Source organism: Epargyreus clarus, unplaced genomic scaffold, assembly GCF_041222505.1.
Source record: "Epargyreus clarus isolate Ecla_fem2 unplaced genomic scaffold, WU_Ecla_fem_2.2 ptg000035l, whole genome shotgun sequence".
Lineage (NCBI taxonomy): Eukaryota > Metazoa > Arthropoda > Insecta > Lepidoptera > Hesperiidae > Epargyreus > Epargyreus clarus.
Genome location: NW_027332240.1, coordinates 5,363,611 through 5,391,384, shown reverse-complemented (window position 1 = coordinate 5,391,384; position 27,774 = coordinate 5,363,611). Strand labels below are relative to the sequence as shown.

At 36.9% G+C, this 27,774-nt stretch overlaps 5 protein-coding genes across 8 annotated transcripts in view; 2 read left to right on the top strand and 3 right to left on the bottom strand.

The window, feature by feature from the left end:
* Positions 1 to 7,188, bottom strand: part of LOC140756442 (putative divalent cation/proton antiporter TMEM165) — a 55,439-nt gene extending 48,251 nt beyond the window's left edge. Inside the window, exons 1-2 of one of the 2 annotated variants that reach the window (XM_073091950.1) lie at positions 6,838 to 7,188; positions 6,106 to 6,225 (exon numbers count right to left, since the gene is read on the bottom strand). In XM_073091950.1, the coding sequence (XP_072948051.1) occupies positions 6,106 to 6,219 (114 nt within the window). In that variant the 5' untranslated portion in view covers positions 6,220 to 6,225; positions 6,838 to 7,188. The remainder of the gene's footprint in view (positions 1 to 6,105; positions 6,226 to 6,837) is intronic. The other variant, XM_073091951.1, reaches the window with a different exon arrangement.
* Positions 7,189 to 7,491: 303 nt separating this feature from the next.
* LOC140756439 (exosome complex component MTR3) lies at positions 7,492 to 10,920 on the top strand. The gene is made up of 4 exons (XM_073091945.1): positions 7,492 to 7,744; positions 8,650 to 8,767; positions 9,466 to 9,625; positions 10,422 to 10,920. Exons 1-4 carry the CDS (start codon positions 7,573 to 7,575, stop codon positions 10,908 to 10,910), a joined length of 939 nt encoding a protein of 312 aa, XP_072948046.1. The 5' UTR covers positions 7,492 to 7,572; the 3' UTR covers positions 10,911 to 10,920.
* Sf3b5 (splicing factor 3B subunit 5) lies at positions 10,907 to 11,616 on the bottom strand. The gene has a single exon (XM_073091947.1). The coding sequence runs from the start codon at positions 11,485 to 11,487 to the stop codon at positions 11,230 to 11,232; it is 258 nt and encodes an 85-aa protein (XP_072948048.1). The 5' UTR covers positions 11,488 to 11,616; the 3' UTR covers positions 10,907 to 11,229.
* Positions 11,617 to 11,768: 152 nt separating this feature from the next.
* JMJD7 (Jumonji domain containing 7) lies at positions 11,769 to 18,056 on the top strand. The gene is made up of 12 exons (XM_073091948.1): positions 11,769 to 12,037; positions 12,116 to 12,421; positions 12,643 to 12,759; positions 12,979 to 13,096; positions 13,210 to 13,419; positions 13,635 to 13,803; positions 13,997 to 14,067; positions 14,860 to 15,010; positions 15,839 to 15,994; positions 16,461 to 16,627; positions 17,179 to 17,409; positions 17,743 to 18,056. Exons 1-12 carry the CDS (start codon positions 11,864 to 11,866, stop codon positions 17,961 to 17,963), a joined length of 2,091 nt encoding a protein of 696 aa, XP_072948049.1. The 5' UTR covers positions 11,769 to 11,863; the 3' UTR covers positions 17,964 to 18,056.
* LOC140756436 (disintegrin and metalloproteinase domain-containing protein 10) overlaps positions 18,027 to 27,774 on the bottom strand; it is a 25,641-nt gene continuing 15,893 nt past the window's right edge. For all 3 annotated transcript variants that reach the window (XM_073091942.1, XM_073091941.1, XM_073091943.1), the window contains 7 exons: positions 26,224 to 26,421; positions 25,776 to 25,884; positions 25,408 to 25,519; positions 19,511 to 19,663; positions 18,897 to 19,056; positions 18,454 to 18,626; positions 18,027 to 18,182 (listed from right to left, as the gene is read on the bottom strand). In XM_073091942.1, the coding sequence (XP_072948043.1) occupies positions 18,072 to 18,182; positions 18,454 to 18,626; positions 18,897 to 19,056; positions 19,511 to 19,663; positions 25,408 to 25,519; positions 25,776 to 25,884; positions 26,224 to 26,421 (1,016 nt within the window). In that variant the 3' untranslated portion in view covers positions 18,027 to 18,071. The remainder of the gene's footprint in view (positions 18,183 to 18,453; positions 18,627 to 18,896; positions 19,057 to 19,510; positions 19,664 to 25,407; positions 25,520 to 25,775; positions 25,885 to 26,223; positions 26,422 to 27,774) is intronic.

Here is a 27,774-nt window from a genome sequence, read left to right as displayed (position 1 = left end):
TATAGCCGATGTGAGAGCGTAACGATTCTCGGTCTGTCAGGGAGGTCCAAGGTACGCATCCCAGGCATAGCATACACCGCTGATTTTTCAAAGGTATATGCTTAGAAATTAATTATCGCTAGCTTGCGGTAAAAGAAAAAAATCATGAGTAAACCGCCTAAGAGTTTTTTAATGTTCCCAAGTCCGTAGGCAGTCTACTAATCCGCACTTGATCAGCTCAGTGGATTGCGTCTTAAAAGCCTATAACTCTATGGGAAGTCCTATTGCTGGAATAGGACTGTAAGGGTTTAGGACCCGCGTGGTGGAGCGGTCACCATGCCGGTCTGACGCACAGAGGTTCCCGGGTTCGATCCCCGGCCAGATAGATTTTTAAATGATGAATTTAAGTTTCTGATTCTGGGTCTGGGTGTTTGTGTATTTGTCTCTGTGTGTGTCCATAGCACGCACGATACAGGGAATCCTAGTGTGGGGCTGTGAGTGTAGAAAACGTATAGGACGATATATAGCAAAGGAGCATGCGTACCGCCTCAATTTTAGGGATTTGGGAGACTACAGCTTATCTTGGTGTTTGGTGACAGGTGGTGACGGTGATGTATTACATCGGTCACTTAGGTGCCCACCTTACCACTTAGGTCCTTGTCCCTGTAGTTCCGGGACCAGAATAGGGCTGCAGTATCCCCTGCCTGTCATAAGAGGCGACTAAAAGGGGCTTCCGGGGTTGCAGGTGGCGAGAGTGGGAGCTCGAAACGCCCGGACAGCGACCCCGGGAAAGACAGCGGTATGTGTGGTCGCATACCGTCGTGCACATCAGACGGAGTGGCGAGCCCGACAGGGCAACGCGCTAAGAGGTCTCCGGTTGCGTTCCTTTGGAGATCCCGGAGTCCTCTACGCAGCGCCGAGGACGGCCACCGGGGGATTAACCCCGCATAACCCCGTGTCGCTCCTACGGCATAGGGTACCTTTTGAAGATTTCCCCCTCGTAAACAAAAAAAAAAGGTGCCCACCATGACACAGCTTTTAAAAGGTTGAATTAACAAACGAACATGAAGCCCACATGATGGTAAATGGTCACTGCCATATATTAACATCTACAACCAACTCCATAATAATATAGAGGGTTCCTAAGTCAATTACAGACGAGTTGGCACTCTTGAGAACTAGAATACGAGACACCTTAGTATGAGGTAGACCGCATGCAACTTACGGCATCTATAACATATAAATATAGTTCAAAAAACTTAAAAACACGCTTTTATGCGCGCTTTTCAAACCTGATAAATGGAGCACCCCACGCTTTTTTCACAATTATACTCTTTACTGTTCCTTAATTGATTCCTAGATTGAAAATTATTTTTTACTTTTTAGTTGATTTTATCATAAAAGCGGGTTTTTTAGTTTTTTGAACCATAGTTATTTTATTAATTTTTACGCGACTGCCAAGGAAGGGTTATGTTTTTCGCGCGTATCTTGTATTTTTGTCTTTCTTTATTAGTATTTTTTGGCATAGCGACCACCATTATAGCTAGCTAATAAAGGCGTGTTAAAAAAGACATTAATTTTACAATTCACGCGACAAAATATTATCTTCAGTCAACCTACTTATGGTTAAAAGTGCCATAATCCTAATTATCTGTCTGTACACTTCACATTTAATTACTTCCCAGAATAGTGAGTGAAGCGTTTCATTTTATCTCTAGCTTACCGGCTTAACATAAGAGCAATTTTTATGATTAAATCAAATCAAAGATATGTTATAAACAAGGTACCACCACTACACAAGGTGTTTCGTTACGAAGAAGAAACGCCGAAAGAATCTTCATAACATCGCATTAAAAATATATTTTATCAACGAACGTTACGAACTTTACGTAATGGCAATAGCTCCAGCTCCACATGCTGGAGCTACTTCAGACCGCACAGATTTATCTGTCAAATAATTACTTGTTCCATACCACGCCTTTTTACATAGCGTTAAATATTTTAAACGCGTTCTACACTCATAGGCTCACACTAGGATTTCCTGTATCTGGAGTGCTATATACACACGAAGACTACAGAAACACCCAGAGCCAGGCTAGAAATCTTATATATATATCATCAACCCATTATTGTCCCACTGCTGGGCACGGGTCTCCTCTCATAATGAGAAGGATTAGGCCACAGTCCACCGCGCTGGCCAAGTGCGTATTGGTAGACTTTACATATAATTGAGATTTGTTTTTTTTTTTTAATACTCCCAGGAATCCTGCATAAGGTTTCCTCACGATGTTTTCCTTCACCGTTTAGCAAGTGATAATTAATTTCTAATACGCACATAATTTCAAAAAATCAGAGGTGCGTGCCTGGGTATTGAACCTAGGACCCCTGGACGACAGGCCGAGCTTCTTAACCACTAGGCTATCACTGTTTTTTTTAAAGGGCTCACATACAAAAATTAGTTTACTTGTTTATGGTTACCATCTTGAAGGTGATAGATCCCATTGTGGACTCCGGCGGCACCATCGCCACACCCATTTCTACTTAATAAAAGCAGTGTTAAGCGCAGATGCGTTCTGGTTTGAAGGGTACGGGAGACTTTTTAAAGGCGTTCCAGCTTAGTCCGCAGGAGTAGCGGCGCATCTGTGGCCGACCTCAGGTAGGAATCTAACCCTATTTAATGTTGATTATAATTTTTCATGGGCGGCAGTACCCACCTAGCAACACGTGGACTGCATGCCCGTCCGCTACTGCTACATTATATAAAAAAAATCCTGATCTGAAGGCGCGGGTACAAACAAGTATACCTATAATCTTACACAATGCATTAACAATGTTTACCCACAATGGGTTGAGTATATAGGTAGATATATGAATATGAATATTATTTGTTATTCGTCGTGCAATATTTGCTTTTTTCAGCATCAATGCGGACAGCATACGACCGAATACCAACAAAAATTATATTAATTTAGCGGTTTCTGGGTGCGATTTTTGCAGCTATTGTACGAGCATCAAAACCTTCTTGATATTCGGGACTATTACCATATTTTTATAACTAACAATTTTATACGATTACAATAAGTAATGAGTAAAGTGTTCTAAGCTTTTCATATTATATCCCAATAGATATATATAAATAAGAAACCTATAAAATAACATTATGATATAAAAACATGTTGAATACTTTACTAATAATTAATTTGAAATTGATTAAGTACCATGTATTTAGTGACGATATTTATTTATATTTCCAAGTTATCTAATAAATTATTGCACTACATTAATGTCTTTAGTAAGACTTTAAATAAAGTATCTGTCAGTATAAAATTGTAGGAGTCATTACTACTAGAATACAATTATGTTAAAATAACACTATCTTTGCCAATTCATCAAAATGCAACAAAACCATTTGATCAAAATTATATTTGCCGTTTTACCATTGAGAGTACAAAGAAAAGATTGTTAATAAGGTCACGGAACAATTGATGGCCACAAAGTATTATTGTGTTACTTTTAATACAATTTTCCTTGTAAATACTTTTTGTGATCTTGTTTTTTTGTAGCGTTTATAACAAATATGACCTAGACTTGCCTGTTACACTATAATAATATAAATGTTAGATATTATTGTCGTTAAATTTTTTTAACGCGTTTAAGAATAAAGATGCGCGCGCCGATGTAACACATAATATTATTTTTTTATTATGCTTTTTTTAAGAGCGTAACATCAGTACATACAGGCTTGTATATGTATATTTTTTATCCGAATGCAGAGGGTAATGTGTTTCGAGCGAATTTATGTCGCCTTCTTTGGTACGCCTTACAGCCCAATAGGTTTCACTGATTTTAACATATGAGGTGTCGTTGGATTCATCTCAATTGTAACAGTAACGTAGGCTATTTTTACACGCTTTATATTAGCCTCACTTGTATGTTTGTCAGTGAGTAACTCCGTTTTTCAGTAGAAAGAGATCAACATACATCCTTATCTTACCCTGCATGTACGAAAGAATGAAATAGAATAAATTTCTACTTTTTAGTTGATTTTATCATAAAAGCATGTTTTTTAGTTTTTTGAACTATATTTATTTGAGCTATTATGGAATTAAACTACTTCGCAATAATCCGCTACTAATTAATATGGTATATATTTATAATATGGATGGTATATATTTTAAACAATGCAGTATGTAACACCCTCCCTCCCACAAAGGATGCGTGCAGATGCAAAATAATAAAAAATATACACCACCATACATACCACGTACACATACCATATTTTTAAGTCAGGTTTTTATTTTTATAATAATTCTCTAGTTCAATGTGACTTCTGTAATAGGAACTTACGTCACGCTGTAAACACTGAGATTACTACAAAAAAAAACTCTGCAAACAAGATTTAAGGAAAACTTAACATAACTTCATTACAAGAAAATATCATTAAGCTTGTGCTGTTGTCATTAACTACAGAATAATAAAGATTTACTTTTTGCGTGCAAATGACTATACTCTACCTGTGCCACACTTTTTTATAGAACATATGTAGTTTTTATTCAATAACCTGTTTGGTGTACTTGTTTGATATAGAACTTAAATTTAACAACAGATGTAAGATTTAGACTGATTTTTATCGAATAATAACAGAGTTGTGGTAATGTGGTCTAATTTGAAAGGTGATGAAAGATGAAAAACTTCAAGACATTTATATTTTTATTGGTAGCAATGTATCTGGCCATCATCAGGTATAATTACTGGCCTACCTCAGGTTGATCCCAGATGTCTATGACAATGTAAGTTGCCACTTACCATCAGCTAGATTGCATGCTCATTTGATTATCCACTGTAATCTAAGAACATTTGAAACTAGCCCAAATGTTTAACGATATCATACAGATACTTGCATTCCCTCTACACCCAAGTTAAATCTACCATGATGTTCAGAACAGAACACTATATACTATACTATTGTACTAGTATTCTAATAATACTATGGGCTAAATAGTTTTGGAGGCTCATAGTACACAAACTCCATTGGTACCAACATACCACAAAAGATGCAAGTATTCATAAGAAAGATTAAATGTTTATCACATTCGTCCTAATTAAAGGTTATTGATTGTGACTGAGTACATTCTTTATGACAAAATTGTTACTTGTTGTCAAACCTAAAATAAATAAAATCAAAAGGTGGTAGAAACTTTTGTGGTTCGACTCCAGCGGCACCACCGCCACACCTATTTCTATCTAATAACAGCAGTGTTAGGCGCTGCTGTGTTCTGGTTTGAAGGGTGTGGTAAGGGAGACAGACTTTTCCGAGGCGTTCCAGCTTAGTCCTCAGGGGTAGCGGTGCATCAGTGACCGACCTCAGGTAGGAATATCTAATCCTATCTGGGGTTTATTACAGATGTCCATGGGCGGCAGTATATTATCATTCACATGGTCTGTTTTTGCTCTTATTTGTACTTAGCTATCTATAAATAGATAAAATAGAACTATTAATGTGTAATTTGTGTATGAGAATAATAAATGGATTAATTTTGATTAATATCTTGGCTTATCTCATCAATGATAAAAACCTGCTCAAGCCCATATAGAACAGATATGACTTTAGTCAGGCAATTCACTTAAGTTAAATTAATTAAAATATACACTTAATTCAAGTTTCAGCTAACTGTTTACGCTAGATGTGATCTATAATATGTTTGACCCTGATAGATTCAGAATTTTGTTCGGGAGGTCAGATGCAGCCAAAACTACAAAAAAATAGCGAAAATAGGACAAGAAATCTGATATAGAGTGCAGTCTCTCAAAAACAAGTTTTCTTATTGCTGAGATGACTTAACCAAAATTACAAAATGGAAAGAATGCTTATGTAGAATGCAGTCTCTGATATTAGTCGAAAATTGACAAAAAAGGTTCTCTTATTTCTGATATTTTCTCATTCCTTATAAGATCACATCTAAACTTAAATATATCTTTACATTTTGGGGAAGGCTAGAGTCCCTTAGCCCATGGTTCCATCACTAATGCTTACCTCAGAGGCATTTATTAACATTTTTCTTTCATAATTTCAGGTTGTAAAAATGGAACTAGCAAGAAGTACCTTAACATAGAAATGCCACATACCTCTGTGGTCGCTGATGACGAGGGTGGTAATGGCGCCTGACCCTCTGCAGCGGAGAGTGCCCATGTTGCTATAAACGCCGACACAGCCAAGACAACAGTTCTTAAGCGCAGCATTTTGAACTGAAATTGATAATGTTGGTTTCTCAAAAATAGAATATTTTTGATTTTGAAATCTTAGAAAGACTGAGAGTGGTACAAATCACTAAGGCTTTACAGTAAAGAGCTAAATATTACAAAATACTACTGTGAACTGGGGAAATGATATAAATAAAAAGGCCAAAAAGGTATGCTTCACAAAATTTATTTATTTACTTAATTTGACTTAAGAAATAAGAGCAAGATCATTTAACATTTTTTTTGTTGGATTTTGTGATTTTGTATTTCAGGACTTAACAACTGACTTGTATATTAGGTGACCATATTAGTCCTTAGGAGTAGCGACACATCTGATATCAGTTTCAGGTTGAAGACCTGTTCAATATGAGGTTACAGATGCCCATGGGCGGAATTGGTGGATATGCTCATTAGCTACCCCAATCTTATATAAACTAATTATTCATGTGACAAAAAAATGTTTTTATATCAAAAAGCAGTGCGTTAATATCTACGATTCAAAGCCAATCTATTTAATCTACAAGTGGCATTGACAGTGATAGTAACTAGGAATAATTACGTTAAAACAGCGTGCGTAAATATGGCATAAATAAATAAAATTATAAAAACATTATGTACCTATGACAAGCCTTAAATGTCCCGCGGATGATAAAGATGACCTTTTTCAAACCGTGAAAGTCAGTAAATATAAATTAAACAGTTTTTGTACAGGCCATGAAACGTCACCGGTTGCAGAGCGAAGTCAGTGAATGGTCATAGTCAATGCCAATCGACCAACTGAATCAACTTACATTTGTCACGGTTGAATGTTTCGTATATTGAGATAACTTATGCTTAATGCATCACAAGGAACATAAGTGAAAAGCGAATATCACATTTTCGTTCGAATCACACTATTTTAATTGAACAGTAACAACTTGGCTTGGTGACATTGACAATCTCAGATCACCAATTGACATTAACATGACACATTGACACAGAATGATACATTGACAGCTTGTGATTACGTTATTTGTTTTTTTCACTGGCTTAGGCAAGATGGCTCCAATAACATTTCTCCGCCTTTATATTTACATTATTTATTATTTTTATATCATTCAACTGGCTTATTATATTACTTTATAACAATAATAATAACAACTCTGATAACAAATGTTTTATGTTGTTGTATCTCTTCCGAGGGCAACACAGAGCCCAACCAACCGCATGCGGATTGTTATTTTGTCTCCGTTAGGTGTTCTGTGTTTGTAATGTCACTGTCAAAAATGTCAAAATCAATAATTCATATTGAAAATTGAAGTTATTATCGAAGTTGTTTTCCTAATTTTTTTAAATTGAACAACCTGGACAAAAATGCCGCTTGATTATCGACGAAATAACGCGCCAGAGAACAGTATATCATACAAATGTTTCACGAAAGAATTCAAGAAGTCGAAAGAAGAACTTTATAAGGATCTTTTTGATGAAAACGGACTGAGAAAGGATGGGCGCGCACCGGACGACGTGCGAAGTTTGTGTAGGTTTCGTACGTATTTTATACTTTTTTGCATTAGGAATTTAGCGGTAATAAGCTTAGCGTCAGGGCCGGATTTAGAGGTCTATAGGCATTGGGGCAACAAAGGAGGCCCCCTGGCCCCAAATTATTTTCCGAATAAAATGAAAAATTTTTTCAGTTGAGTTTTTCAATAAATATTTTATTGTGAACCGCAGGTAGGTACTGTAGATAAAGGTAAAACAGCGAAAAAAAATATCAAAGGAAAAGATATATTTTTTTACTAGTGTTTACTAGTCGGAGTTAAAAAAAAAAATCCGACGTCTCTATTTTGGGGGCCCCTCTTTTGTGGAGGCCCCGGGGCTGCCGCTCCGGTTGCCCTCCCTTAAATCCGGCCCTGCTTAGCATTAGAAAGTAGTAATAGTAGTCGTAGTAATAACCTAGTGCTTTGAAATCGACCTCTTAGTCGGGGGGTCGGAAGTTCGAATCCCAGATGCACCGCTCTAATTTATTGAAGTTATGTCCATTTTAGAAATTAGTAATAAATTTCTAGAACGATGAAGGTAAACATTGTGAGGTATAGTCCGCGTAAAACTGCTAGTCCGCACTGAATACCAAAATAAATCGCATCGCCATAGTTGTATGATCCAACATCGATGGGTTTACATCCATTGATAATATTTATTTTAGCAACTGTTCGAGGGTAACCCAGTATCCAAGACAAACCTACATAGGGTTTATATGGATATCTTTCAATTGTGAACCAATGTATATTTTTATGGTATTAAATAAATAAAAAAAAAACAACTTTAGCGGACTAGCAGTTTGGCGGGGACTATAACCTAGTAAAACAAACAGTTACATATATAACGTCTTCGACACTACTGTTTGTCTACTACATTTTGAAAATATTTATTTATTCATAACATTCTTTTCAGTTGCCAGAGTAGATACGGTTTCACAAGCGAAGGGTTCTTCATACGTAGAATCAAAGAACACAAAGGTTACCTGTTCTGTCTTTGAACCCAGAGAAATACCGCACCAGACTGAGTTCAGGTAAAATTAAATAAATTGCATTTTCATATTCATGGCAGTGATTTTCAAAATGGTTGTGACCCCCTGATCGTTAAGGAGGCTTCTTTCAAGACTTCTTTAAGGATCATGAAAATAAAATGTAAGAAACAAAAAAAGAAATCTCTTCTGTATAATCTTCGAAAAAATTATAAAATGTATATTTTTAAAAGCATTTAGAGACATAATTCTGGTAAAAAAATGTCTGTTTACTTCACTTTACATACCTTTAACTTTACTTTACATATCTAATATGTACAGTAAAGTTAGTAAACATGTAAAGTTAGAAACTGCACAGTAGGAGGTTGTGGAACATTTGTACATTATAAGGGGGATCTCCAAAAAACATAAAAATTACTCTTTATGGTAACAACCAAACACTTTTCACATTTGATTTGTATGTCTATAAATTATCCTTATTTTGCATGTAATTACTACTTTTTTGATACTATATCTATACTAATATTATAAGGAGGAAAACTTTGTTTGTTTGATTGATTGTAATGAATAGGCTCTAAAACTACTGGACCGATTTTAAAAATTCTTTCACCATTCGAGAGCTACATTATCCACGAGTAACATAGGCTATATTTTATATGAAATATATTTGATAAAAAGATTTTGAGACGGTACAAAGTTTGCCGGGTCTGCTAGTGTTAAATATAACTCTTTAACTTTTTTAGGCCACTCGGTCAGCTGTACGTTGAATTCAAATTTGCACCGTTTTCCTGTCCTCGTAAAAGACGGCCGTATGTACCAGATTCTGAAGAGAAGGCTCTGTCAGCTGCCGTGAAGAAGGCTCTAGAACCAGCTGTGTGTAGGCAGGCATTTCCCAATCACCAGGTAACAATCAAAGATTATTGATAACTCGGTATGTATTTTTTTAATATTATGGGAGTAGCAGACGAGCATGCAGTCCACCAGATCGTAAATGGCTACTGGTGCCCACAGACATATGTAATCAACCCCAGATAGGACAAGATATTCTTACCTGAGGTCAGCCACAGATGTGTCGCTAACCCTGAGGACTAAGCTGGATGGTTTTGGAAAAGTATGTCTCCCTTAAACACCCTTCAAACCAGAATACATGCTATTAATAGGCAGGAAAGGTGTGGCGGTGGTGCCACAAGAGTCAAAACACAAAGGGTGCTACCACCTTTTTAAAACTACGTAAACTAAGCAAGTCATTGTATTTGCATTCACCAAGTAGTAATTATTATAAAAACGAAAAACTCAACTGATTAAAAATTAAATAAACATCAAGGGAAGTATTGTCTGTCTCTGCCGCAATATAGATGAATTCACAGGTCAACTAAAATCTGTTAATCCCTTTGTGCTGTACAGTTTCAAAGAACGAGACATACTTACATAAGCTTTATAAACATCTTCGACGACCCGTGTGGCGGAGCGTTCACCATACCGGTCTGACGTGCAGAGGGTCACGGGTTCGATCCCTGGCCAAACAGATATCTAAATGATGAATTTAGGTTTCTGTTTCTGGGTCTGGGTGTTTATGTATCTGTCTTTGTGTGTGTCCATGGCACCCATGATACACGGAATCCTAGTGTGGGGCTGTGAGTGTAGAAACTAAAGCGTTATTATTGGCATGAAAATTATGGGAACCCAATTTCTTTAACAGGTCGACATCTATATCTACATCTTGGAACACGACGGAGGCTGTTTAGCTGCTGCCATCAATGCAGCTGGCCTGGCCTTAGCCGATGCTGTCATACCCATGTACGACATTATCACAGCGTGCTCAGTAGCTGTCATTAATGATCAATTATTCCTCGATCCATCGGAAGCAGAGGAACATCTAGCTTTAAGATCACCACTAAAAGAAGGAGCGAATCACGGCCTCGTAACAATGTCTACGTTGTGCGAGTTGAACCAAGTGACCGATTTCCGACAAATTGGATCCATGGATGTTGAATTAGTCACAAATATCATGGAAATATTAGAGAAGGAATGCGCAAACTTAATGCCCATAATACGAAAAATTCTGGTAGCCAGCGTAGTCAAGAATATTGAAAGGAAAAAAGTGTGGGATGCAGAAAAGAAGCAAAGGGAAGAAGTCATGAATGCGAAACTGGAGGAATGGAAAAGATTATTAAACTCTAATAATTAATGTGCCATAATTGTTTTATTTGTAAGAAAATACTTTAAAATTGGTCTCGTGTTACTTATTATTCTTCTTCAAAGTACCTCCGACTAGCGAAGGTTAGCTTATGAAGTTACTAATTATTAGATACATAGATTATTAATTAGTAGTAACACAGTAAAGTTCTAAACATTTTTCATGTTCATCTAAAAATGATTTCATGCTTATACCAATATACAATGAATAAACAGTCATTTGTCACGAACGGTGGATACTTATTAATAAATGGAATAGTCCTTTTCAAAATGTATCACTACCCCTTAATTTACACTAAAATTATATTAATTTAATCTTCCGGTTTCTCTGGAGGTGGTCCGCAAGGCTGTAACATCTTTTCCATCAAGTTAAACTTCACTCTAGCTTTAGTTTCATTCTCCACGATCGCAAAATAGCCGAGTAAATCCGGGTGTCCCATATAGCTACAGCAAGAGTCCCGGTGTTGGTTGGTCAACCATTCGTACTTGGTCGTATCGGCGTGACCCGTGCCAATGTACTTGCTCTGTAAATGCTCTAACTGACTGTGAATGTTATATCGTTCACCCATTTTAAGATCAGACTAGGTTGACATGTGAGTAGTATACAGTATTTTAGTTATACAATTAGATTTAGATATTACAAAATATGAGCGGTTCGATATAACCAAAAGAACAACAAAATGTCACGTTACCTTGACAAACTTGTCAATTTGACACAAGCTTTATATTCTTTACCGACTCTGACTTCTGACTTTTCAGCCATCCGCATCAAACATTCCACAGATTAAAAAAATGTAGATACTTTGCAGGTTACCATAAATATTTAACTTTTAAACCGTAACCATGACAATGATACTTTGTTTTGTTATTGACTACGGCGGATTTTTCGAATTTATTTGATCGATTTCAATATTTTGTTAAGAACCAATTTAATTGTATATAACCATGTTAAAAGACAAAAAAGCTGCTAAGCTAATGGAAAATGCTACGAAACTAGCGGAGTTGAAACAAAATGAAGCTCAGTTGCGTAAGCAGGCAAGAAAAATATTAAAACAGAAACTCAATCAGGCGGAGAGACAAACTCACCTGTTCATGTACGAGAAATCACTTACAGAAATAGTAAGTTTTAGTACTAATTAACATCTATCGACCGAAACGTTGCGAACAGATTATATCTAATATTTCACTATATTACAGCCTAAGCCCAAGCACACAAGCCACATCATATACGCATATTTTCACAATAATTTCATATGGAAAATAGAAAACTTAGATTGCTTATACAATTTAACACACTTGCATTTGCAATGGAACAGGATTAATAAAATCGAAGGTCTTGAAAAACTAACAAAGCTTAAAAAACTGTACCTGAGCAATAATCGCATAAGCGTCGTCGAAAATTTAGAAAGCTTGAAATATTTAGAAGAGTTGCACATTGAAAAGCAGAATGTTGATGACTGCGATCCATTGTGCTTTGACCCTAGGACAATGATAGCCATTGGCGTAAGTAATAGCTAAATATCATTTGATTATTTCATTAAAATGCTATTTTCTATAAATATTTCAGCATTTTCCCATACTACAATTACGTGCCACTGAGACTACATATTGTTAAGAAAGATTCATATCCAAAATTAGCTTTATCAATAAAGTCTAATCTAATAATTTATAATTCAATGAAAGTAAGAAAATGAGTAGCGTAGTTGTAATATAATATATTGCAGGCAACGTTAAGAATTCTAGACGTGTCTGAAAATAAAATATCAGATATATCATGGGCGAAACCTTTGCGAAGATTGGAAGTCTTAGTTGCTAAGAAAAACAAATTGGAAAATGTCGAGGTGGGTTTATCAAAAATCATAAAATTAACTTAATATCGCTTTGCTGATTTCATTATGATCAGCGTCTTTTCGAGATCCTTTTAACTAATTAAATGATATATCCTTTCTATCCATCGATTTAGAGTTTATTTTCGAGAATTTGCCTAATCCTGTATTCGGAATTTTTATGTATTTTTTGGAATCGAATCTATTAAAACTGTGTATATTTTGTTTTTGCAGGCTACTGCTGATAATCTTTGCACATTACTTTGCTTGGTGGATATTAATTTTACAGGAAATCCAATGACTAAGAGACATCGGTACAAAGAAACGATAATTGCAAGATGTGCTCAATTACGTATGTACCTTTAAGGATATGAAAACAATCCAATCTGGTTGACATAATATGGGCGTTAAGGACTTAACAGCCAATATTACAAAATGTTTCTTAAATTATTTTTCTCGTTTCAGGAATCTTGGATGGCACACAAATTCACAACACTTCGAAAACCTTTCTGCAAAGTTTCGATAAGGCCGTACGTCTTCGTCAACTAAATCAGAAACACAAATTAAGTTTAACACAGCAAGGGGCAGAGGATTTCTTTGAATTAAACATGCTGCCTGGCCCAAGAGCTCAGAGTGCTCTATCTATATCGGAGTTTTCTAACCAAAAACCGAAGAGTAAGTAATTATTATCAGTTTTCGATGGTTAATATTGCGTTCTTTACTAATAATTAGTGACAGATTGTAGTTTAAACATTCGTCTTCTGTTTGAATTAAGCGATCTAGCTATTATGTTGTCCGATAATGAGCCTAATCGGTAAATAATAATATTTTAATAATAAGTAAGAAGAGATATTAAGGTTAATGTTAACCATGAAGTTCATTTCTAACAGTGACCGCCGTGGATTCTTCGTACACATTTATGCCTCGGGCGTTTTGGCGCTCGAGATCCCCAACATCGGTAGATGACGCTACACCACCATTAGAACCACCGCCTTGTCCAAAGACTCCCAAAGTTGATATAAGTGGACCACCCATCAAAGGAATATTGAAGAAACCGATGCCTGTGAAATATATTTAAATTTATTCTAAATTAGAAATTGATTAAAAAAATCTGATTATTTTGTTTACAAATTTTTGTTGCTGGTAATAATAGCCTGTCAATGTCAATTGTCAGTCTTGATAAGATACAGAATTGTTAAAGTTAAAGGTTATGTTTATGATTTTGAAAATAAAGTAATGAAAATTGATATGAATCTTTAATTAAACATATAATGTCTCGTAAAATTCTTGAGGCTTTTGACGTTTTGAATGAAGAATCCTCGGGTAAGTCGTGATACAAATATTTACTTCTACTACGAAATATGTTTTCACTGATAATGGGCAGAGTTTGTCTAAAGTAACTGGGGGACTATGAATTTATAGGTGTGTGTGAAGTAAAGTAATCAAGATTTGACCAGTATGTGGACCTGTGGATTATGCTCATAACAATGTGACACTAATTGGCCAAAAATGTTTTTTTTTTTATAATATGATAGTCCCAAACGAGCATGAACTATTGATAGTAAGTCTCACTATTGCTCATGGACATCTGTGTCCATGTTATAGAACAGGAGTTTCACGTGCAGCCAATCACAGACGAGTTTTCCCTTAAGGCGTAAGACCTTTTTTTTTATATAATATAGGAGTAGACGAGCATGTAGTCCACCTGATGGTAAGTAGCTACTGCCGCCCATAGACATCTGTAATCAACCCCAGATAGGATTAGATATTCCTACCTGAGGTCGGCCACAGATGAGCGGCTACTCCTGAGGACTAAGCTGGAACACCTCGAAAAAGTAAGTCTCCCTTACCACACCCTTCAAACCAGAACACAGCGGTGCCTAACACTGCTGTTATAAGGCAGAAATAAGCATGACGGTGGTGCCACCGGAGTCAAACCACAAAGGGTTCTACCACCTTCAAACCTCATAAAATCAGTTTGCATCCACATCCTTTCACCAAAACAATAAGTACCCCACAATAGAAGTAGGTGTTGCGGTGGTAAATTCCCTCAAACCATACTAATCTACCTTTCAAATTAAATAATTTGGTACATCATAAATATTATTTTAACAGCCTTGTATCTTGGTAGTGAGGTAGCGGAAGTGGAATCCCTGGAACCACTGGTCTTCCACAGAGAGTATGTGTCAAAGAATATCCCGGTTATCATCAGAGGTGGCTGTGCAGAGTGGACGTCTGTGACCAAATGGAATGCTCAGTACTTCAGGTGCACTTCTTGACGGAATTAGTATAGTCCGCGCCAAACTGCTAGTCCGCTCTGAATATAGTAACGAGTCGCTTTGTAATAGCAAATTGCAGATAATAGTGGGATAAAGACATTGCGGGATCTTCCTGGCACGTATCCTCTGCCCACTCTTGCCCACTGGTACATAGCTGCATTAGTGTGCCTTTACGTTATGGAGTATATGCTAACTAAACCTGCGCACAACAACTTCAGAGTGGACTAGCAGTTTGGTGCGGACTATACTTTATTAAACACATTATTCTTAGTAAATTCTCTTTGTGTCTACAATGTTCATTCTGCTACATGTGTATCCTTAAAGTCAAATTACTTACGTTCAAAAAGTTTTTTTAAATATTTATCTCGCTTTACTAAATGTGTGAAGAATAATTAAAAGTTTTCAAGAACTGGTAGTGCCACATCCTATAAGCATTGTATGTAACATGAAGTAGATTTCTTATTAGAAGTGGTTGCTTTGGCACATACATCCATTACAACACAGTCCTCATGAAGTAACTAAGTACCAAAGTAGAAGATAATATGATGTTATAAGAATACTAGCTGACCCGGCAAACATTGTGTTGCCATATAAATAAGAAAATGTTAAGGTTGAGCAAACCTTATTAATTAGGGGTATGAAAAATAGATAGTAGCTGATTCTCAGACCTACTGAATATGTATATAAAATTTGGAGGAAATCGGTAAAGGCGTTTCAGAGGAGTAGGGTAACTAACATTGACACGAGAATTCAATATATAAGATTATAGGAAAATGGTTGCTAAAGTAAAATCCTGGTTTTATGAAATTTTACAGGGAGAGATTTGCAGACAAAAACGTGACAGTGGCACTGACACCTAATGGCTTAGCTGATGGAATTACGAAGAACAAAGATGGGTTGGAGTATTTTGTGATGCCCTATGAAGTTGAGATGACTATGGCAGAATTTCTGGACATATTAGAAGCCAAAGAGTATGTATTCTATATTATTAACGTTGAGGTTGTTAATATTGAACTTCACAAATGGACGTAGCTTTGTCAACTTTTACTTACAAAATTTGTTGGTAAAAAAATGTCTGTCTAAGTCTTTTAAATTTGTTGATGAAAAAAGTCCTATTTGAATATTTTAAGTAGTTATCATCATCATCATCATCATCATCATCTAAGACACTATATCCACATCTGGGCTTAAGCTTCTCCAGACGATTCTTCCAACCTCATCTTTTCTTGGCTGTCTCCTTTTATTTCATCTCACAGAGTTTAGGTCCTTTTCTACCTTTGATCAACTATTGTTGATCGTTCGAAGTGTTAATTCTCCTCCATCTCCTGAGTTTTTGCCTTTCATGATTTCTTTAACCAGCCAAATAATAAACTGTTCAGTTGTAGAGATATTTATCTAGATGTTTTGAGTAAAATTGATATAGTAATTATATTTTAGAGATAACATGATACCCTACATTCAACGTCAAAATTCCAATTTGACAGAAGATTTTGCTGAGCTCCTAGAAGATGTGTTGCCTGAAGTACCTTTTGCGAGTACAGCATTTAACAAGAGTCCTGATGCTGTTAACTTTTGGATGGGTGACGAGAGGGCTGTTACTTCAAGTAAGTTTTATAATCAACCTCATAATAATTAGAGTAATGGATGACCATAATTGCACTGCTACCCCTAAGGAGTAAGTTGAAATGTCTTGGATAAGTATGTCTACATTATCCGACTCTTTAATTTAGACCACAGCAGCAGCGCTTAACACTGTTGTTATTATGCTGAAATAGGTGTTGGGTGTAACTCCTCAAATGTAAGTTACCTAGCATTCACCCCTCTTTCACCAAACCGCAAGGAGTGCTTCATCATTTAGTTGTGGTGGTATATCCTAGTTCGAACCTTAGTTTCTATTTTAGATGGTAGAACTCTTTATGGTTCAACTCCGGCTGCACTATTGCCACAGCTATTTCTACCTAATAACAGAAGTGTTAAGCACTACTGTGTTTTGGTTTGAAGGGTGTGGTAAGGGAGACACATTTTGCAGAGGTGCTCCAGCTAAGTCCTCAGACGTAGTGGGGCATCTGTGGTCGACTGTATGTTCATCTGCTACTCCTATATTATATAAAAAAACACCTTACTTTTTACAAATTTTTAATTTTGTTTCTTTCAGTGCATAAGGACCCATATGAAAACATCTACTGTGTTATAGACGGTTACAAGGAATTCATCCTGATACCTCCCACTGATTTACCCTATGTACCCTATGAGAGGTATCCTCAGGCCGAGTTTAAAAGAATACAGGATATATGGGAAATAGTTCCAGTGGAAGAAAAAGTTGGTGATAGTGAAGATGGGAGGAGTGAAATAGAAAATGATGCTGGGTTACCATGGATTTGTATTGGTGAGTATACTTTAAAGGATTTCTGCTTCTTACAGAAATTATGTAAGGGTTCCCGCCTAAATGTACGAGTGCAAATTTTGCCGAATCCTTAAATTACATTTGAATCAGCCATAAGTTTTAGAGTAGCCTGATGGTAAGCTAATGCCGCCCATGCATATCTGTATTCAACCCCAGATAAGATTGGATTCCTATCTGACGTCGGCCATAGAGGCGCTGCTACCCCTGAGGAGGAGGAAAAATATGTCTCCCTGACCACTTCAATATTTTTGCAAATTTTTTCATAGTTTATTTTGCGCAAAGAAATAGTTATCCTCAATTATACTTTCTTTTTAGATCCTCTCAACCCCAACCTATCCGAGTATCCGGAATTCGAAAAGGCGCACAGATACAAAATCCGGCTTAACAAGGGCGATTGTTTATACCTGCCTAGTCTATGGTTCCATCACGTGACACAGAGCCACGGCTGCATAGCTGTCAACTATTGGTACGACATGGAGTTTGACATTAAATATTGTTATTTTAAAATGCTTGAAAAACTATGTAATAAATACTAAGTGATATATAAATTATACGCATTATTAAATAAATATGATCTTATCATAAGACGTTGTATACTTTTTTTTTTAAATAAAATATTTAAGAAGTTTTTTTCGTGATTTATTTCATGCAATCATTGAAGGAATTCTCCAACAAAGACAATATAGAACTAGATAATTTATAACATCTATATGCGCAGTTGTAGAAACACTTTTATAAGTCTGCAATTTCATGTTCTGAAACAAGAATTTAAATATAATAAAATACATGTCAATAGTGAATTGTGTCTTAAATTTTGAAGATGTCTGTTTCATAAAAGATATGTGTTTGTCTTATTTCCTGGCACGCACCCTACAGCCCAAACGACTTGACAGATTTTATCTTCAGGTGTCGTTTGATTCGTATCGGATTATCGAATATGGAAGTGACGCAGGCTATATTTTTAGCCGTCGGTCAAGCAGTGGTCACCATGTTGTACTGTAGCCCCCTCCCCCCCGCCCCGCTCACCATCAGGTCCGGGTACACGTTGACGCGGGGCGCGCGCGTCACGTTCTTGCAGACGCCGCGCGGCGAGCACACGCCCACCGTGTTCAGCGACACGCAGTAGTCGCCGGGGACCCACGCTCGCAACGCCGCCGTCTTGCACTCTTTGTCCTTGCACAGGCTTAGCGTTATGTTTGCTGAAATATGAATCAAATGAATAGACAGCAATTATGTAGATCTCAACATATGAAACTAAACAACGTCTGGCGTGACCGGGTGATCACCGGATTGGTGAAGTTGGATGGGTGATCATCAATGGCATCACCACTAGTGATCACCCATCCAACTTCATACGTGGAGGAGACCTACCATTATATTTAGGCCTTTCCAAGTCGAACACAGCTTAAAAATTACTAAACTACAGTTTATTATTTATATGATTTTATGTGTGTGTGTCTATTACTCACGTCCCATATATTCATCATTGGGCCAGTCATCTGGCAGCATGTTGACCGCCATGGCTTCCCGCGCAGCTATTTCCGCGCCAACGCACTGATCTCGCCGCTTATTGGCATTATTAATCTGGCAACACACGCCGCATCTGTGTGCTCGGCCGACCAGACCACCCTGGGTTGCAATATTAAACAATATTTTACTAAAACAGTAGAATCCTCCATGACTCAAGATGGATCGCCGCTATAACGTTTCTCAATTTTCAACATCAGTGTTCAACATCAGTTTCAAAATCATCAATTTGAAGGGTGAGGTAAAGGAAAGACACTTATTACGAGGCATCTACTCGTCTATTAGTCATAGACTACTTCTGGTAGGAGCTCAATTCTATGTATTGTTGATTACAGATGGTTGGCAATTAACTACCAGCACGGCTACTCATTTGCAACTTCAAATTACAAAAAAAGCTTGCTTGAATCACGCTATTGAAGTTTTCTAAACATTTTGTATATGTAAAAACTCCGAGCTAAGATCACCAGAGTTAGCCCTGTCAAGTATATCCCCCTAAAAAGTGGTAGTATCACCGATATTTTTCCACATGTATTAACCAAAACACACAAGTACATACGGGCCCTTTTTTCAAACAGCTGCATTCCCTCAGCCCTAGTATAGCACACTCTGCTGCATGGCAGCTCCCGTCCGACAGGCATCGACCGCCAAGACCGCACCGACATTCGATTGTGTTATTACAAACGCACTGTTCGTCTTTCGTTGTGCAATCCTGAAAGGCAAGGGTGTATCTGTATTGTAGAGGCGAAACGTGGGGTAAAGTCGTCCGGGGCGCAAATTTGTTTTTCGCTTAGGGCACGAATTGAAGTTTAATTATATTACTCGCCCAGAGCGAAGGCAATAAAGAAAATGCCTTCCAGGAAGAAATAACAGATTCATGGACGATTTAGTATGTATGTATTTTATAATATAATATACATTTCATTTTCTAACGCTAATATTCACCAGAATTTTCAGCAAAGCCAAAATATATGATTTTATAAATTTGCCGCCCCACAAAAAGACCACCTGACGTAAGCTGGCCCTCGTCTATTGGCTAATTCTTAAGTTTCGCCATCTTTATGAGGATTTTTTATAACAATAAAGATTATGAAATAAAAATGGTTATAACATATAATGGTATAAATATAGGTCGCGAATCCAGTCTTCGATACGCTGAATATGCATAGACCATGTCACATTTCGTTTGATGAAGTGATTATGTCCTCATTCAGTTTTACTATTGTTATTCTAGTAACAAAATTAAGTTATAGAAACAAAAAAAAAAACGCTATATTGTACTGAAATCAAACTCATCTTGTAGGTCTTGAAGTCATGTAATAATATAGTCACATAAACGGTACAGAGTAACGATATAACAATTATACGTAAGTAAGTTCACACTAGTGATTAGAAGTATTATAACTACACAAGTATCTCCGTTATTCGACTGCTCTTGCTGAAGTCTCCGACCAGAATGTCGCTCTCTGTTAATTCGAGCGCCGCCAAGGTGTCGTCCCCACTTCACCTACCCGCATCTGTTTTTAAACTGTAGTATCAAATGAGTCACTTATTACTTTAATGTAACGTTATAAAAATGTGATATCGTTAATATCCAAGCTTCTTATTAACGACGATAACATTCGGCCGTCCTGCTCACACGTTCGTCCTCGATCGTGTATGGTCTGATGCAAGAGCTGCAAAAGAAAACCAGTTGTTTAATGCCTAAGTCCAGAAGAGTTACACATTTTCTTGTAATACCGACTCGCACGTAAGAGGCCCGAACTGTTTATCAAAAACATGGCTTAAACTCTACGCATTTTCTTGCAATACCGACTCGCATGTAAAAAGCCCGAACTGTTGATCCGAACCAAGGCTTAAACTAGGTGATGTTCATATAGAATCACACTAGTTGTGTATTACCTAGGTTATAAATCTGCCCCAACAGTGTTCACCACGGATTTCTGTTGCAGGCATAGTTCATAAGGACTCTTTACATAAATGTCATATGCGCGACAGGTATTGAAGCGAATGCATTAGACCATTGTTAAATAATAAAACACACGGTTTAAACTAGGTGATGTTCATATAGGATCACTCTAGTCATGTATCACCGCAGTTTTTATACCTTGTTTACGATAACATTCGGCCAGTGCTCAACTCAAATTTACTCTAAAAATGCAATATTCACTCAATGTAATACATCCACCCAACATACATACATACACCCAACCATATGCATCACCAAGAGACACCCGCGAACATTACACTGCTCGAGGCATCTGCACTAATCCATCTTAACTACAGATAAATAAAAATCAAACTAAAAAAAGTTTCCTACACCTACAGTAATGACAACATCTAGCTGCCCACTTTACTTATGTCTGGATTCTAAGTCCAATAGTTAAATCTCCAACAACTATTGATTCGATAAAGTTACGCATCAGAATAACGACGTTAATCTTATTAGTCCATTTCGGAATGCTCAACAACCTGTTCAATAACTGTTATACTGATAGATAGATAGATCTATAGTTGGCCACTAAATGAATCTGTGCGACTCAAAATACTATTATAAAATTATTTTATTACTACTTAGTACTTCTTTTAATTATTACAATGTTATTTTATACAAATAGTTGCCTTTCCAATGTACGTCTTTTATCAACTGATGAAGCAGTATCAAAATAATAATATATCGTGAATATTTGAAATGAATGATATCAAAGTTAAAGACTAAATAATGGTAAACTAACCATGAATTTCACACAATATAACACGTATAAGTTGTATGAACCCAATTTTTTTACGTTATTTATCACAAATTCAAATTATTTCTTTCAAAGTAGGGCCACATAACCCACTTTTGAAAGTCAGAAAGAAATTTCATTACATTAAATTGAATTTATATTCAGTTATAATAATACATACTATTACATGAATTTCAAAATTTAATTAACAAAGCAAAGGACCCATGCGTTCACGTCAGCGACATACTTGTCAATTGTGTATGGCTTAACTACTTAACTTTTTTTTTTTTTTATTTCACCAAAAGTTTTAAATTAAGATTCCCATAAGGAAGTTATAGTTTGGGCTATTTTACTGTAAAAGTTATGCATTATACTAAGGAAGATTTGCTAGACTTTACGCAAACGTCGTTTTTAAAAAAAAATCAAATAATGTTATGGAAAGAATAAACACATTAAAATGGTCCGTTAATCTAAACGGAGTTTAAACAGACCTTGTCTTACATTGAGTTCCTCGGAAGCGGATTTTTTTTTCCGTAGGTAGTTATCAAACGGATAGTGTTATTGAATACACACTCGTAAACTACCTACCAAGAAAAATGACTTCAGAAACCGGCCATTATTTAACTATACTTATTTGTGTCTACAACTGATAAAAGATTTTTTTTAAACACGCTTTTATTTTTGCCACGCTTTTATTAACTTGACCTGTATGTATGTAACGGAATATTTGAATTCGATTTTTACCTACTTTGAACGGTCAGATTTATTTAAAAATTTTGAAATACCTATGACATGACATGATTTTAATAATCTTGTCTGATTCTAATTTTGTCTCATCACGATCGTCAGATTTAAAACTATAACTGTTTTACATAACATGTGGCTCCTTATCAATCACAACCTAAAATTTCTATGACCTGAAAAAGGTCTATTAAAGTTGATCATGATTTTATACCAGCCAGCCAAACAAACAGTTAGTCAAACTATCTTATGATACACCTTATTACCGAACAATTCATATTTATTATATATATTTCAAACGCCTCGGCTTCACCTGACTTTTATATAGTTTGTAATAAAAATTATATTAGTGCGTAATATCTATATAGATTATATTAATATAATATGTATCATTTACAACCAACACTCTCAAGGAGATGCTCGATGTTTCTATAGAGAAAACCTAGACATGACGCAATTGTGAACCGTATGAAATTTATATGAAAAGTAAATTATTGTATAAGAAAATCCCATCGAAATGTACCTATGCTTTTATTTGATTACATTATTATTCATTTGGCTATGATATACATATAATAAGAATGAAATCTTCACGTGTTTACATCGAATATATTTGAAAAAGAAAAATTGTCTGTCGGTTTGTATATTTGAAAATGCATTAAAACCAAAACTACGAAGTTGATGTCAAAAGTATACATTTTTTTTAAAAAACATTACATGACCAGGTAATGGACAATTCCAAATTACTAACGTACTCCGTGATCTTGACAGAGGGCATTGTATAATTCAAATTATATTTTGAATCCACATGAACAAAGTCGCAGGCAAGACTCGTTTTAAAAATGCAATTCAAATTATATTTTGAATCCACATGAACAAAGTCGCAGGCAAGACTCGTTTTAAAAATGCAATTCAAATTATATTCTGACTCCACATGAACAAAGTCGCAGGCAAGACTCATTTTAAATATGGTATACAAGAGACTATCTAAATTTATGTAGGCTTCAGTGACCGTTTCTCACTTAATACGTATAATAACTTAATTGCTGTAACTTGTAAATAGAACTAAGCTCAAGTTATAAAAGCATCAATTTATTATTATTATTATTATTATTTTACTTAAAATAATTTATTCTCAATCCCATACAAAGTGGATCCCGTTTATCATTTCGTAAATGGCTCACATAATTAATAATATCGATAGTCTAAGCGTCTCAACGTTTAAGGTACAAACTTCATTTACCAGTATTTGATAGTGCCCAATTTTCAAACCAAAAGGACGTGTAATGTGTCAAATTCAAATTGAAATTTAAAGATTTAAAATTACGAGATGTAAAGAAATATTAATACAAAACGAAACGTTGCATACTAAATTTAAAACAGACATTTAATATTATGTATAAGTGAGTCAGTCTGAAGTAGAATGGGAGATAAGAGAGATATTTTTATATATAATATTCCAAAGACCGCTGCGCATAAGTTTCTCAGTTTTCTTATAGATCATTAACTAATGTGCATTTATACTTTATGGGAGTCAAAACACAGTAGTACACAGTACTGCGTGAATTCGCCTAGAATTGATGGAAATCTAAATTTGGCAACGTACGTATGCTTCTTTCATAACAATTACGTATCAAGTATATGAAATCAAAAGGAAACTTTCATTGATTTATAAAATGAAAATGTGAACAATGTAGATGTGAATGCAAGTTTATTTTTAAATATAGTCAATTAATATCCAAAAAAAAAACAATAAACCTTAAACTCATTTACCATTTCCCTCCTGGGTACACTCAGCCACTCAATACCGTGGTCGTGATACTTTTTTGCAGGCAGTTAAATATGTACCACGTAGATATTATACATTTCTGTACAATTATGAATAATCAAAATTTTGCAACTTAATAAACGTGTCACTTATATCAAGTAGGTATACTGTACTCTGTAACTGCGTTTGTTGCTACCGCATAGTCCCTTCCATACAATAAAAACAAACGCATATACGTAAACCCCGTTTGAAACATTAAAAGTTATCAAAAATAAATTCAAATCTAACCTGTATGCAATTTCTGGCGTACATTAGCCTATATTAACAACCATTAGGTTCCCATATCTATAAAGCCTCACATTTAAGATTAAAGATCCTTAAAATATTTTCATAAGTACGTGTATTTCTATATATTTCAAAGTAGGTGTAACTTTAGAACAATTAGGATTTACTTTTTACACCACAGAATTTAACCAAATGGACAGATTTACCACAAGAACTGCCTTGCAAAATTACTTTTAGACACTTCTTCACAGAAAATGCACTTATTTTGAAGTAAACACCTCAGTTTACAATGTTAACAAGTAATTTGATAAGAGTAAAGTTTGTTCACAAAATTTAAGTATATCATTTTCAGAGGGTATTAACATTTCATTGAATTACTAGTCTCAATCTATCCATTTTCTTAATTCAAATGAGTTTTCCCTTACATCAACGACATTATCTACCCCCATTTTTACTTATTCTACCAAGATGAATTCACATATGACATAATAATGTTTTAACTCACGGTTTTTATTCCTGTGTCAAGTATGTTCGTACTTACGAATCGCCGTCCATGATTGTGAGCTGGTTCTTGTACACTTCTGATGAAATCAAACTCATCTTGTAGGTCTTGAAGTCATGTAATAATATAGTCACATAAACGGTACAGAGTAACGATATAACAATTATACGTAAGTAAGTTCACACTAGTGATTAGAAGTATTATAACTACACAAGTATCTCCGTTATTCGACTGCTCTTGCTGAAGTCTCCGACCAGAATGTCGCTCTCTGTTAATTCGAGCGCCGCCAAGGTGTCGTCCCCACTTCACCTACCCGCATCTGTTTTTAAACTGTAGTATCAAATGAGTCACTTATTACTTTAATGTAACGTTATAAAAATGTGATATCGTTAATATCCAAGCTTCTTATTAACGACGATAACAGTACTTACTATTCCACTCCTGGAAATGTTTGCGTACTCGCATCTCGAGTTACAGCAGAGACTTTGCGACGGGTGGCAAATTGCTGTCGGGGCAACGGAACAACCATCCTTGTGTAGGGCCCTGTCATTGGTAAAACTCTTCTATTTATATGTTGTAAAAAAGCAAATAAGGTTGAATTCTGGCTTATAAAGAGCAATACTGAATTTGAACTGAACTTTCACGCAAAAATTTATGACGTCAACCAACACCAACCTGGGAGCACAGGCCATTGAAACGTTTTATATTACAATAATATGATATTACTACAAATTCTATAGATGTAACAGGCAATTTTTAACCCTATTTGTGGGTACCTACATAAAATCTAAAAACAAACCCGTCTTCAAATACGAGAGCACCGCCCGCTCTCGGCGTGCAGCAAGGGTCCCGGCGACTGCAGTGCGAGGGGAGACCACAGTCGCAAGATTCGCCCTCCTCCACAATACCTGGTACATAATAGATAACGTGGATTTTAACTGTCCGAAGTTCAGGATGTATTTGCAGCTTAAGGTGTAGATTTAAATTGTCGCCCGGCGTGTAAGCTGTATTTGCCGCCCGGGGAGATGACCGAATTTGCCGTTTCTAATTTCAATAAAATTTTGGCGTATATTAAAATCATGTGATTTAGAACCTTTGCCGTGTTCGTCTGGGGGCAGATTGCCGCTTATTCCAATACACTACACCCCTACAACAGATGTTCATGCAGGCTGTGACCACATCTAAACAAAATGCCTATTGCAACTTAAGTAACATGAAAAAATTCTTTGAAAAATCATGATTTTCACCATTCCCACAATAAGGCCTGTCCTCCTCAATCAAGCAGTAGCTCATGCTGCTCAACGTTGCCGCGATGAGTCGTTTGCTGCAAATCGAGAACTCGAACTGATGGCTTGACGTGGATGTCGATGATTGGGAACCCATGAGGTACCCATGGCACTCTGGGTTCGGGAAGTTGTCGTCGTGATGGGCGCCGAAACTGTGTCCTAGTTGAAATTGGGATGTATCAAGAAATGCTTTATCGCCTTGCCAAACTGTGTGACTTATTAGATATATGTTACTCTATCTATCGTACATGCAACAATCAGACTTTGGAAGTCTAATGCTGGGATAAGCAGTAATTAGGGATGTTTCTACTTATCTCAGAATAAGAACATTAAATAAGATGTTCAATGAAGTTTGATGAGCATGGGATGAAACTGAAATCGTTCAGTAAGTCCTTCGTAGTTCGTACTAAGTCTATTAGAAAGAATCCGAAGTAGAAGTAGAGTGGAAACTCGTAATTGCGTACTTCATCTAATTCGGATATCAATCCATCAAAATTACGCCAAAAAGGTAGTATTAAAATATGCAGCCAGTACAATATTCATTTAACTTGGCTGAGGACAATTTTAGTAATATAATTATACTACGTGTACAATTTTCTATTCTACGTCCCCCACACAATTAGGTCTAGTGTCGGTAGTATTCTATCGGGATTTTGTTAAATAGGTAATCTTTTCCCAATCTCATCCATTTCATGCGCGAGCGTCAACGTGGCGATCCGCTCGGGCATTTCACGTCTTATGGAGGATCGCCATGAGTCCAGCTGGTGGCACCCTCTCCCGCTCGTCATCAGTACTCACCCATCTCGTGCGCGAGCGTCAAGGCGGCGATCCGCTCGGGCACCCTCTCCCGCTCGTCATCAGTACTCACCCATCTCGTGCGCGAGCGTCAAGGCGGCGATCCGCTCGGGCACCCTCTCCCGCTCGTCATCAGTACTCACCCATCTCGTGCGCGAGCGTCAAGGCGGCGATCCGCTCGGGCACCCTCTCCCGCTCGTCATCAGTACTCACCCATCTCGTGCGCGAGCGTCAAGGCGGCGATCCGCTCGGGCACCCTCTCCCGCTCGTCATCAGTACTCACCCATCTCGTGTGCGAGTGTCAACGCGGCGATCCGCTCGGGCACCCTCTCCCGCTCGTCATCAGTACTCACCCATCTCGTGTGCGAGTGTCAACGCGGCGATCCGCTCGGGCACCCTCTCCCGCTCGTCATCAGTACTCACCCATCTCGTGTGCGAGTGTCAACGCGGCGATCCGCTCGGGCACCCTCTCCCGCTCGTCATCAGTACTCACCCATCTCGTGTGCGAGTGTCAACGCGGCGATCCGCTCGGGCACCCTCTCCCGCTCGTCATCAGTACTCACCCATCTCGTGTGCGAGTGTCAACGCGGCGATCCGCTCGGGCACCCTCTCCCGCTCGTCATCAGTACTCACCCATCTCGTGTGCGAGTGTCAACGCGGCGATCCGCTCGGGCACCCTCTCCCGCTCGTCATCAGTACTCACCCATCTCGTGTGCG